General features: G+C 43.0%; 2 protein-coding genes across 2 annotated transcripts; both read left to right on the top strand.

The window, feature by feature from the left end:
- Positions 1-3,928: 3,928 nt before the first annotated feature.
- On the top strand, positions 3,929-5,389 carry LOC120428934 (uncharacterized). The gene has a single exon (XM_039594085.1). The coding sequence runs from the start codon at positions 3,929-3,931 to the stop codon at positions 5,387-5,389; it is 1,461 nt and encodes a 486-aa protein (XP_039450019.1).
- Positions 5,390-9,201: 3,812 nt separating this feature from the next.
- On the top strand, positions 9,202-10,905 carry LOC120429249 (uncharacterized). Its single transcript, XM_039594463.2, has 3 exons — positions 9,202-9,335; positions 9,401-10,570; positions 10,630-10,905. Exons 1-3 carry the CDS (start codon positions 9,276-9,278, stop codon positions 10,810-10,812), a joined length of 1,413 nt encoding a protein of 470 aa, XP_039450397.1. The 5' UTR covers positions 9,202-9,275; the 3' UTR covers positions 10,813-10,905.
- Positions 10,906-13,521: the final 2,616 nt, after the last annotated feature.

Here is a 13,521-nt window from a genome sequence, read left to right as displayed (position 1 = left end):
CTGATAAAAAAAATAATTTGGATTGAACATAAAGTTTACTAACTACTAAGTATATAATAACTCTGGAAATTCTATATAAAACATATACATATACATCTAGGTTTTCTATAAAACCCACGTTTTTAAATACCTGGGCAAAAACGTTGTTATGGTTTCGTTTGAGCAACCTGCCAAAAATGTATGGACTTTCGTAATTTTAGTTCTCGGGGATCAAACTTACTTGTTTACTTGTGCTGTCTATAGAACTCCCCGCTCGGAACCGGAACTGGGAAAACAGTTGGCGCGGGCTCGTATTCCGGGGATCTGGACTTCCGAGGTACCGCTAAAGCACCACGTCGGAGGAATGCTGTGTGAGACAACTTGAATAAAATTTTAGTTAGGTTAGGATTACCAAGCAAATATTTACACTCAGCCAAAACAATCCATCCCAGCCATAAGGATACCTTATAGATTTTTTCCATACACAAACCATATAGAATTTATAGGATCAATCAATGGATTTTTTTCCATAAGATAACCTTATAGACGTAATATATGATAAATTGTTGCTTTCATAAGCAAACCGTATATAATTTTAATATGAGAAGCCTATAGTTTTTGGTAGATATATGGCAAACTTATGATTTTTCCCGAGATTTTTCCACCTATTAAATGCTACAAAGTTTCAAAATATATTTCAATCAAATTATAATACATAACAACATTCGCAACATCTCTTCTGGCGAGGTTTCGTCGTCTTAACAGCTTTCTTCAGGGGAGTCCTATTTACGGCCGGTCTGCGTTCCGGAAACGCCCGCCGCGACTGGCTGAAGTGAAGACTGAACTTCGTGGTCAAAGTTGCCTTCCTAGCGGGTGATACGTTCCGCGCCGGAGGGCCGCCTTCGCGGTCCTTCAAACTTCATCGGCTTTGTAGTCGCTCACTTTTTTCACGCTGTTGGGCATCGAGCGGTCTATGTCAGCGGTGCTGTTTTCGGCGTCTTCATCGATTGCCTGTCCGCAGCCCCGTGAGACAGGTTTCTGAAGAGGTGATCTCAGTAGTTTTAGGGGCTTGAGATGCTTCCGATGACTGCAAAGAAATGAAAAAAAGATGGTAATTCAAAAGTTCTAAGCTAAGCTAAGCTAAGTTCTAAGCTCAGGATAACAACTGCACAAATGTAATTGTTAAAGCAACCTAATTTGTAATTGTAATTTGTAATTTGTAATTTATTGGAAACGATAGCCTGTTAGTATAACACTTTGTATCAGGTTAAGGAAGGACGTTGTGATGATTACTTTAGATCCAAAATAAACGAAACAAATTAACACCTAGATCTAGTTTTGTAAATGACTTCTCAAAGCACTTTTGAATGCTGATAAAGTTGGTTTGACCTTAACTTCTGTTGGTAGATTGTTCCAGCTTGAGATCCCAGCAATTAGCACACTTTTCCCACTTGACGTCGTGTGCTGCGGGACAATCAGCGATCGCGTTCGTTGCTGCTGGCCGTGGACAAGGTGATCCAGAATAATAAAATGAAATGAAATGAAAAGTTCTAAGCTAATTTGATCGAACTTACCGATTTGACGATTTACTTTTCCGCACTCTGCTGCTGTTGATCTTTCTTCCCCCAAACTTGAAGCTCATCTCGGGTTACACTGGTACCGGCGGCCGTGGACACACTGACACTCCACCAGACTTGACTGTCGCATTTGCACACTGTTCCGGTTGGTCATGGGTTGAGCCGTCGGAAGTGTAACGAATACTTCCGGTGAGGCACGACCTTAGGCACGACGATCATCGAACAACCTCCGCGACGGACTGAACTTCCTTGTAAGGCCTGGTCAATGTTGCCTTCCGCGCCGGACTAAAACCTTCCCTCGGTGGAAGGCGTTCGATTTCCAGGCGAGGTGTTTTTTTCTGAAAACTTGAAAACAAACCGAATTGAAAATTAAGAACAAACGAAGAACATAAAAACTGTTCAACAAACCTGAGATATGCTGGAGCCTGCTTTGCCAATTGTTTGATGTGCTCCGCCATAGTACATTTACTGTTTATATGGTTTACCATATGACTTTTTCACATAAACAACATTAATGAATGTCATAAGTGAACCTTATAAATTAAATTAAATCTATCATAAGCCATATGTTAAGCATATGAAATGTAAAAATGAGAATGTTTTCGAAGTATATATGGTTTGCCATATGAATTTCAAAAGATATTTTGGCTGAGTGATGAGATACATTACCTTGAATCCACATACGAGCACTGCTCCCTGTGGGTTTACGGTGCATATGATGATCAGCTTGTTGAAAAGTCTAAAAACATTGAAGTATTGTAATAATATTCCAAGATTTTGAGCAAAGGAAAAAACTTACCAAAATTGGCTGCAAGTGCGACGCCATCTTAGCTTTGAATTTTTTACCCAGATTTTGAAGCTGATCGGAAATCTGTGTAACTTTTTACACTGATCTGTGTTATTATCCGCGCACCACCAAACCAAAGTGCGCAACACTTCTGATGCGCGAAAAAATCTGCTGCGCCGAACAAAAATGTAGTGATTTGTCGTTAGCGTGTACATCAGCCTGTTGCGCAACAGCTTTGACAGGTTGCCTTCGTATTTTGATTATTGTCTGCTTTCACAATATAAAACTACACAGTTTTGATAGCTAGAACATGTTCAACAATCTGTGTAATTTTTTTTCACGGATCCGTGTTATCTGGAATTTGCGTGTATATAAGGCTTTCTAGTCAGAGATTCACCAATACATTCAAAGTATGTTTACATTACAGCTGGACGTTTGTTTGCATCAGGTTTCCTATCTCTTTCTAGCAAAAGTTTTTTGTCAGGCGACTTCTAGCTGGTTTTTTTGACTGGCCGCTCGATATGTCAGGAAACATACTTCACAGGGCAGTGACAGCTCGAGCTCGATCAATGTTTGCATCAGGACACTGTGACGAGAAGTTCGTCATTTTTGGGTTAAATTATATTTTTTTCACTGGGCCTAGAAAGCCTTATAGCGTGAATCAGCATTACACTTTTTTCAGTTCACTTTTACACACTTGTATGGGATTTTTCAGTTCTCGAGTTTTTTTTTAATAGGTCCTATAAACATATGAAAGACAATAGCTTATAGGTCTTTTTCAAAAAAAACTCTGGAGTTCAAGTATGATTACACACTTTCGCAGTACCGAAGACAGTACACCAGTACACCTACTCAGTTTTGAGTAGCAGTGTTTTTAAAATAATTTTAAGGAAATTAAATAACCCAAATCTTAATCTTGTTTGACGACCGTGTATCTTTTGGGCGCGTAAATTATTTTGACATGAAACGTCAAAATTTAAAGTTTTCAAAATTTGTTAAATCACAGTCAGAAAACGCAACCAAACACGTACGGCGACGGGTTTCTTCTGGTGGCGTTTGGTTAAACAAATTTCCCCATCACTTTGCCCAATCTCGCCGACGGGAATTCGACGCGGAATCTCGAGTGAAGTCGACGCGTGTTTTTTTCCTCCTCGGAGATTTGGACGGAATTTCGACCCGTTTTCGTGAATTTTGGGCGTTCGGGCGGTAGTGACCAGTCCCGGAGTGGGCAAAGTGGCGGAAGTAGCGGTTTTTGTTCGAACGTCGGCGATTAGTTGGTCCGAGACGTCGGGAGAACGACGAGATCGATTCGCGAGACAAAGGGCGGCGGAGGGATCGCGTTAGTGCGTGGGACGTCGAGAGACAAACCGTCGGAAACGGGAGGCAATTCTTTATACGTCGCGGATTACGGAAGCCCGAGGAAACGGCAATCGGTCGAGCTGTCGGAGAGCGGAGAAAAAAAAAATAAGTGAACTTGAATAAATTAAGTTAGAATCTCAAAAGAAAAAGAAAAAAAAAACAAACAAAAATCTTAGTGAAAGAAAAAGCAAAAAACGAGTTAAAGTGACAAATAAAAAGAAGAAAAATGGCACCAAAGAAGAACGGAAACTGGCCGGTCGACGGAAGAATAACGCGGGCACAGATGGCTAAGGCAAAAGGGAAGGAAAAAGGGACGTTGGAAGGAAGCACAGACAGCACGCAAGCAGAGAAACTAACCACGGGAACAGGAAGTGGTGGAGAAGTCCAACCGGGAAGGAGCCAGGGCTCGGTACCGACCGTAGCTACAACGTATGCAGAAGCCACAAAAGCGACTCCACAGGGCACAGCGGTTCCCACTCAACAGAAAAACGGGGAAACTGAAGCTCGAGTGGTCTATCTTGAACCCGTTGACACGGAGAAGGGCTTTCCGCGACACTCTCTCGAGTTGGCAAGAATTCTGTCGGAAAAGGGTTTCACGGCGTTTGGGGACATCGCGCAGATCGGTCGTTTCAGATTCAGAGTGGACCTGGAAAATGCAGGCGCAGAAGGGCAGCTTCAAGCACTCAATCTGTCAAATCACAACATTCGGTTCCTCAACCCGAAGAAATCGAAAAGGACCATTCTTTTTGTGAAGGGAGTACCAGAGGACTTCGGGGAGGAGGAGTTGAAGGACTTCACAACGACGGAGACAGAGGTCCTAGCAGTCGAACGGGTCAAGAAGAAGGTGGACGAGACCCTCGTCAACACCACGAGCCTGAGGATTACAGTTGCAGGAGAAAAGGTTCCCCGGCTGGTGAAAATCTACGGATGCGCGTTCCGATGTGAACTGTACATCTTCCCGATCCGACAGTGCCAAAATTGTTGGAGATTTGGACACAGCGCCAAGAAGTGTACCAGCAGACATCGTTGCCGAATTTGTGGAAGGAGCCACAAAGAGACGGATTGCGGGGAAGCAGATCGCTGTTCGAACTGCAAAGGGCAGCATCGGGCCTCCAGCAAGGACTGTCCGGAGCGAGAACGGAGACGCAACATCCTGGAGACCATGAAGAAGAAGCAGGTGGGCTACACGGAGGCGGAGAGTGAGTTCCCGAAACTCACAAACCGATTCGCGGATCTGCCGGTCGATGAGGAAGAAAGCGACTGCAACGGAACGGGCAAGCCCGTTGGACAGTTTCGTCCGCGGCCGAGGATTTGCTCCCAACCTTCCGAAGAACAAGACCAGCAGGAACAAAGAAATGCAGAATCAGCGGAGGCAATCCGGAGTGGGCAAAGAAAGGAGAACACGGAGTGCCAGTGCTCGACAAATCCGTTCAGGACCACAGATTTCGAACGCTTCCTGGACCAATTGCGGAAAGATTTCCTGGCGGAAACGCGGAACCACGTTTGGGTCCAGCCGTTGAGACTTCTGCTGGTCCAAATCGGCAGAAGAGTGCACGAAGTGAACTCAGAATTGGACAGAGATCAACTCATCCTGGAGATCGGCAACAACATCCAGGATATCGTCGAGAGGAACACACCGAACAACAGCATAAGCAGAACAGCAGGATCGAGCAACAGTGGAGTGTAAGAAGCTGAAAATTCTACAAAACAACGTGCAGAGCATTCGACCGATGGAAGCGAGAGAACAGCTACACCGTTTTCTCGGAGAAAATGAAATTCACGTCGCGCTGCTTCAAGAAATTTGGCTCAAAAAGAACGAGCACTTCCGACTGGCGAAGTACAGGATGGCGAGCCAGAGAAGGAATGAGGGTTGGGGTGGAGTCGGAATCCTAGTTCACGAGAGTTTGGAGTTTGAGGAGATCAGGATGCCACAGTTGCTGCCGGTGGAAGTGATCGGCGTGAAGATCATCAAAGGATTCGACCCGGTCACCTTCGTGTCGGTCTACGTTCCGCCAAACAGAGAGCTTCACAAGGAATGCGTAGACAACATCAAGGCCCTCTTCGATACCCTGGAGGATATGGAAGGAGAGATCTTCGTAGGCGGTGACTTCAACGGACACCACCAGAGTTGGGACAACAACATCAAGCCCTGTCCAAAGGGTATCCTTATTCACAGCCTGATCACATCTTCCAACATGGTGCTTCTCAACAAGAACAAAATGGCAACTTGCCTAACCACGGCAACCAGACCGAGCTCAACTCCGGACATCTCATTTGCAACGCCGGGATTAGGCAGAAAGGCGACTTGGGAGGTAGTCGACGAAGAATTTGGGAGCCTCCACCTGTGCATCACGACGATGATCTGTAGCAAAATTCCGGTGTTTCCAAAGAAGACGATCAAGGTAAACCAAGGGAAGGCCATCCAACTGCTGAACCAGACCGACCCGGATTGCTTCAGCGACCCGGAAGAGATGCAAAACATCTTCGAGGAATGCATCGAAGGAGCTTCTTACGTAGTCAACAACAAAAAAGCTAACTACTTGAAGAAGTGGTGGACTGAGGAGATCGAGGCAGCGTACGAAATAAAAAGGGAAAAATTAAGGAACTACAACAACAAAAAAACTCTCTCCAACCAACTCGAGCTCCAGAAGGCTCGTGCTCTTCTCAAACGGCTGATCAGGAAGGCGAAGAGAGAATACAATCAAAAGCTCACCGAACAAATCGACGAATCTACGCCCTCCAAACAACTTTGGAACATCGTCAAGGGGCTGGACGTTGCGCTCACCCAGTCAGTTTCGGCCAAACCGGAAATGACTGAAGAGGAGGGGAAAGCGTTCTTGAATCACTACTACGAGGGCAAGTTTCAAGAGACGGGCAGTCCTGAATCCTGTACGAGGGAGGAGCTTGCAAGGTTCGAAAGCCCAATAACAGCCAACGAAATTCTCAATACGCTCAAGAAAAAGAAAAAACACTCCGCTCCGGGAGAAGATGGGGTCTCGTACGCGATGATCAAAGAGCTGCATCTGGGGCTCCAGCTCAAGATCTGTGAAATGCTCAATCAGGTCTTCCTGAGCGAAGAAATTCCGGAAAGATGGAGGAAAGTAAAAGTAAAACCGATTCCGAAGCAGAGCGGAGACCCAAAGCTTCCGTCTTCCAGAAGACCGATCGCTTTGATGAACGTCAGTCTCAAATTAATAAACAGCGTGGTAAAGGACCGACTGAACGAGATCGCAACGACAGAAAATCTGTTGCCGAAACTCTCGTTTGGATTCCGGAAGAATTGCTCAGCCTCAACCTGCGTGAACTATGTGGTCAACCGGATCAAGGAAGTCAAAGCAGAGAAAGGACACGTGATTGGAGTATTTTTGGACCTTTCCGGAGCGTTCGACAGCGTCGATCTGAACATCCTGATGAGCACCCTGGTGGCCATAGGAATTCCGGGAAAACTGATATCGTGGATGCACGCGTACCTAAGCAGGAGGACTATAACGCTAGACACGGCCGGAGGACAGTTAACAACAACGATCAGCGAGGGCCTCCCACAAGGTTGCCCAGGTTCACCCACCAACTTCAACCTCTACACAATCCCTCTACACGACGTCGAAGAAGAAGGGTGTGAATTGGTCCAGTTCGCAGATGACTTCGCAGTGTTAGGAAGTGGTAAAAGCCTGGAAGAAGCCTTTGAGAGAGTGAACAAGTTCCTCGAGCAGTTAGCGGTGGTTTTAGATGGTCTGAAGCTCAAGCTTAACGTGAGCAAATGCGCGGCTGTCGTCTTCTCCAACAAAAACCACGAAGATCTGCACATCAAGATAGGACAGGAAGAAGTCGCAATCAACAACACCCACAAGTACCTCGGTTTCACTTTGGACAAAATGCTGATCTTCAGGAAGCACATCGAGGAGGTAAGAGAGAAAGGTGCGTCAAAGCTAAACATCATCAAACTCCTAGGCAGGAAGAACAGCGGCGCAAGTCCAGAATCTCTGGTCAAAGTAGGAAACGCTCTGATTAGGAGCAAAACAGAATACGGGGCGGCGATCTACGGTGGGGCGGCGACGACAAACATCCAAAAGATACAAACGGTCCACAATTCATTCCTGAGGTACGCAATGGGGTATTTAAAGACCACGCCGATACACGTCATCCAAGCAGAGACAGGTCAGCTTCCAGTTAAGGACAGGGTGGAACTCCTTGCGTTAAAGGAAATCCTCAAAGCAAAGTTCCACAGCAACCAACTCCAACCGTTCATCGAGAAGGCCATCAACTCAGACGAAGACAACGGTTCTTTCCTGACCAGAGTTGCCATCAAACACAACGACGTCGTGTGTCAGCTTCAACCGAAAGATCCCAGGGTGGAGAAGGACCTCAACCAAGTTGACCCCACTGTTAGGAACAAGATCAAGCACAAGTTGTTTTCGGAACAAAAGGCCAAAGAGGAGTACAGCTCATTCTTCTGGAAACAGAAGTTTCTGCAGACCAAAGAGGAGAAATACGGAGGCTTCAAAACACTCTACACCGACGGTTCAAAATCTGGGGACGGAGTAGCGGCCGCAGTATACGACGACACGGACCGTGAAGTGTTCCAAGCGAAAATGAACGAGAATTTCTCGATCACGAACGCTGAGCTGCTGGGTATCCTGTATGGCGTCCGGATGATCAAGGGCAAGGACTATGACAAATCGGTCATTATGACCGACTCGAGAGGGGCTTGCCTTACGTTGCTGAACGGATCACTGATAAAGGAAAACTACATCGCCTGGGACATCTGGAAGGAACTTATCTCAGCGCTCCCAAAGGACATCAGAATCCAGTGGATACCCAGTCACCAAGAGATAAGCGGGAACGAACGAGCAGATGAATCGGCGGTGGAAGCCAGAAGGGGAAGGCAAACTGAATTCAACACACTCACACTAGGTGACGCCATCAAGCTGGCAGAAAAGGAAATCTGGGGTGCGTGGACCAGAAAGTACAGGGAAATCTCCACGGAAAAGGGAGCGACTCACTTCCAGTACATGAACACACCGGGTCGAAAGCTTTGGAGCCACGGATTAAACCTAAACTCGAAAGAAAAGAAAATTCTGAACAGGATCCGCACGGGACATACTCACACCAAAGAAAGGCGACACGGATGGGGCTGGGAAGCGGACGACCTGTGCGCGGACTGCGGTGTGCAAGAAAATTTACAGCATCTGCTGTACGACTGTTCGACGTGGAACACCCAAAGAGCCGAGAGTGATGTACTGGAATACGTAACACCACTAAGCGCAATTTTACAAAACAATGTGGAAGCAGAGCTAAAACAAATAACTGAATTCGTCAGAAAAACAAAAATACAAATTTGAACTCCACAACTCAAACGGAACAACCTACGACACACCCCAAAACTGAGTAAAGCCCGACCTACTCAGAAGACTGAGTACGCGTTCCGGCTTTCACCGACATTTACACCCTGCGTCGAGATGGATCACAAACGGTCTTAGACGTCAACTGACACCGCAAAGAAAAAAAAAAAAAAAATTTGTTAAATCAAATACAGCAAAGATTTGTTAAAAAGTACGTTTTGTTACTTGAAAAAAATGGAGGGAATCACAGAAAACGCAATTTATCGACCGGATTTCAACGATCTTCCGAATGAGGTAAATGTTTCACATAAAAACAAAATAGATCCTTCCGGAACCAATCTTTTCTTTTCTCCCCTCAGCTTCTCTGGCGAATCTTCCGCCACCTCGGCCACACTGATCTGCTGCAAATGTCCCTCGTTTGTCACCGCTGGAACCAGACGATCTTTCACTTCCTAAACGACCGCTTCCGATTCCGTCCGGAAGGGTGCGATGACTTGCACGAACATCGCACCTACAAACATCTGGATCTGAGCGCGTGTCCGCTGCCGCTTCCGACCTTGAACATAAAGTGGCGGGACTACTTTTTCGGGGACAAGACCCAGCTGGAACGGCAAAATGGCTCGCACGTTCGGAGCATTAAGGTGGAAACGGCGTGTTCGCACCAGGATTTGCTGGTGCGCTTGCTGGTGACTTTCAAGAATTTGGAAAAACTGGATTGGTTCGTTTCGGGGAAGATGCTGTCCTACTACAAGGTGACGATCGGAACCCGGAGAATGATCAATGCCAGCATGGCTCCGGTGAAGCACTTGAAAATTAACGCCAAAATGTACAAGCTGCAGAATGTGCTGGAAAACCTGTCCGAAAGTTTGGTCACTTTGGACGTTGTCCTATCTCCGCAAACGCTGATCAATATCTGCGGTAACAAAAACTCGTTTCCCAATTTGGAAACGCTCAAAGTTGAAATCGACGCGGACGATGAATTGCTGCTGGAAGGCTCAATGAAGGAATTCTTGGAGACTCTACCGAAGCTTCGAAAGTTCTCATTCCACATGAGCGACCCGGAAGCCGTCCAAGAGGTGACCGATGCCGACACCAACATTGAGGAGTTTGAATTGTTCGGGTTGGTTGACTATTATGTTCCTGACATGAGTGACATGAAGAACCTCAAAACCTTTCGTACGGACGGCAAGATGGTGCATTTCTACATGGATGGCTCGACCTTGCCGATGCCCCAAATAACTACCCTTGACATCAATCACGTCACATTCGTGGACATTGACGCCCTGGTGGAACACTTCCCCAACTTGACTGCTCTCCGCATGGCGTCGCAGCCCGAAACCAACAATGATATGCTCGCACTGGTAAACTCCTATCCGAACCTGGAGCACCTCGCGGTTCGAATTCAGGGACCCAGCTTCTCGACCAAGCTGATGCTAATCTCCAGCAAGCTTACGAAACTGGTCGAGCTACACGTCAACCTCGTGAACCCGGATGGACCGGAAAACTTCCAAGCTGAAGCGATTGCCAAGGTGTGTTACTTGAATCCTCAAAGCAGCGTCCCAATATCTAAAACTCGCTTTCTTTTCAGGGTAATTTTATCATTTTTGGATGCGTCCTCGCCTGCTTGCCTAACTTGCGCAAGTTCTGCATCACCACGGATCTCATCCGGGACGACACGTGTCCGCTGGCATCGATCGACTTTCCGGAAATGCACGCGTATGACTACTGCCAGGTATTTGTGAACGGTGTGTTGATAAATCAAAAGGCTTGATTTTTTTTGTTTATGAACTCTTTTTTTTGCGGTGAATTGAAATAAATGCGAAGCGTAATGTGAAATAAAATCCACCAAGCAAATTTATAAGCCTTAAGTCTCTTGTTTTTGTTTTTCTTTATTCATGTTAAAGAATTTTTTATGCATTTATCTTGTTCTTTTTAAATAGTAGGATGATTTTAGATGTTTTTGTTTGCCACTAAATAAAAATGGCTTAATTTGTCCCTATTTTGGGCCTAGTACGTACATTGAGCCTACCAAACTTAATTTGACGAAATTTTGCATTCCACCGTCAATTTGCTGGAAACTGCCACTTGGGAATGATACTTGCAGTCATTAGCTTCAGTCTGGTGGGCAAGAATAATTCACTTTTTCCTTTTAAATATGAAAAAACGGAATGAACAATTTTTCGTACTCTCTTACTTTTGGAGACGATGGCTGTCTTTATAGTCCATTTGACACATCTACAAACTGTGACTGTGTGCGCGCCTTTCACATCTCAAAGTCCCAACTCGCGTAGTACGGGTTTATTAATTGGCTGCGCAACAAATATTTAACTATGTTAAAAGCTCATATTGCCCACTTTGCACCAAATTCTTCACCCTTGCAAATATCTGCACACCAAATATTTGCACACTTGAAATCCTACCCCCCCCCTCCCCCCCTCTCGCCTGGTGCGTGTCTCGACTGAGCTTTGTTGCTTTCGACCACTTTAGAACAGTTTCAAACTAGGGTGTGTGTCTTGAATAGTTTTTTTCTGCTGTAGTTTAAGGTGTGCACTTTGTTGGAGAGCTTTCCACAAATTGCAAAATTGTCTAAAAATCTCTCATGGTGTCGATTTCTGGAAAAGTCAGGGAAAACCTGGAATTGTCAGGGAATTTTATTTGACCTGGAAAAGTCAGGGAAAGTCAGGGAATTTTAAGCTGGGTCAGGGAATTTTGATGATCTTAAAAATATTACTACAAAATTTCATTTCTTTTTGAAAATTCGCCCTTGATGATGTATTTGAATGTCTTCCAGGCCAACATTGATAATATTTAATTTTTTATATTGGTCAGTCCGGAAGGAACGCGAAACTCCATATAAAAAGGTTATGAAAAGGGTCACGAAGAAACGGAACAGCAACAAAAAATTGCATTTGGCATTACTTTGCGCGTTGCTTGTTTGCAATATGTTTAGGTTTAAAAATCAAATAATTAATATTTGCTTTGGATTTGCGTTCAACTGAAAATTACAAATTACTAGCGCACACAGGGTGGGACAATATGAGGCAGTTGCCCACCATCCTCAGAGATGTGTTCTAAAATTGGTCGTTTGCTTAGCATATAGAGACCATAGAGAAAATCATACATTTTGTCAGAAAAATTGAATGATTAAAAAAATCAAAAATTCAAAAATTCGAACATTTGAAAATTTAAAAAAAGTCTAGAATTCTAAAGCTCAAAGATTCTAAATTTTTAAAATTCTGAAATTCTGATATTTTTTGAATTGTTGATTTCTTAAATTTTTAAATTCTAATTCTAAAATTCTAAAAAAATTGTAAGGTGAGAAAATTTTCAAAAATTTCACTTTAGTATTCGTTATCTAAATTCTTATTTTTCTCAAAATTAAACTGAACTATGATTTAAAAATAATCCAAAGTTTGTGTAATCTAAAATGTAAGCAAATAGTGGTGGTGAAATGAAATAAAAAATTAAAGAATTAAATTCAAGAATTAAAGAAATAAAACAAAAAATTATGGAATAAGCAGGGTTGTTACGCGGTAGCAATTTTGATTTAAAAAATATAGAGAGATAAAATTACTTTCAACTTATAAAGAAAAATATTATCAAGAATCAGGATAATTTTTTTTTTCGTTGAGTGCAAAAACTTCGATTTCTTATTAATTGAATTTTCTTCCGAATATTTTTGTTTGTATTTTCTCAATAAGAAACGTCGAAAGATGAAGATGAAGATTATGAAGAGATATTTTTTTTAAATGAGTTGTTGAGGATTTCCTAATTAAATGTATTACTACACTTAACTCATTTTTAAACATAATGACTATGAATATTTAATTTCTTCTAAGTTTTGAGTAATGTTTTTTACCCTTATTTAGTATTCTTTTATACTGGATACATTCAATTTTAATCTTGTGAAACTTAATCATAATTTAAACTTTTCCTGAAGATACAGATATTAGGATGTAACAAAAATTATTATTGGGGCATGTTCCAGGAGGTGTACTGTGCTTATATCCCAAATATGAGCTAAATTGGACGTAACAGAAGCTGGCCTCTGCCTTTGAATTTAAGATGAGATTCAACCAGTAGAAATATTTTTTTAAATTTAAACATTCTTGAAGAAAAAAAAACAAAACATTAAATTCTTAAATTTTTAAATTCTTAAATTCTTAAATTCTTAAATTCTTAAATTCTTAAATTCTTAAATTCTTAAATTCTTAAATTCCTAGGATTACAGAATACCTGATAAAATTTGAAGTATTTTTGGAGTTATTTTTTTCGGTTAGAGAAATTTTGAGAAGAAGATGTAGGATAATTTGCTTTGATTTTTCTAAGTGACGCTTTGGTAAGATCATCGAGTATGAACTGTATCTTAAATTTAAAATCTCAAGATCGAGGATTTACGACAATTTAAATTTTTTTTTATTTTTTCTTATTTAGTTTTGATTCAGTTTTTAGATTTAAATTTCTAAATGTAGAAATTTTT

The sequence above is a fragment of the Culex pipiens genome, chromosome 2 (genome assembly GCF_016801865.2).
Source record: "Culex pipiens pallens isolate TS chromosome 2, TS_CPP_V2, whole genome shotgun sequence".
In the NCBI taxonomy this organism is placed as follows: Eukaryota; Metazoa; Arthropoda; class Insecta; order Diptera; family Culicidae; genus Culex; species Culex pipiens.
The sequence above is the reverse complement of the archived record's forward strand: the minus strand, read 5'-3'. Positions and strand labels throughout refer to the sequence as shown.

Excerpts from the sequence above, each read along its gene's own strand:
- LOC120428934 (XM_039594085.1), top strand. The coding sequence starts at position 3,929 with ATGGCACCAAAGAAGAACGGAAACTGGCCGGTCGACGGAAGAATAACG.
- LOC120429249 (XM_039594463.2), top strand. The coding sequence starts at position 9,276 with ATGGAGGGAATCACAGAAAACGCAATTTATCGACCGGATTTCAACGAT. Across the intron at positions 9,336-9,400 it reads TCAACGATCTTCCGAATGAG|CTTCTCTGGCGAATCTTCCG; the intron begins GTAAATGTTTCA and ends TTCTCCCCTCAG. Across the intron at positions 10,571-10,629 it reads AAGCTGAAGCGATTGCCAAG|GGTAATTTTATCATTTTTGG; the intron begins GTGTGTTACTTG and ends CTTTCTTTTCAG.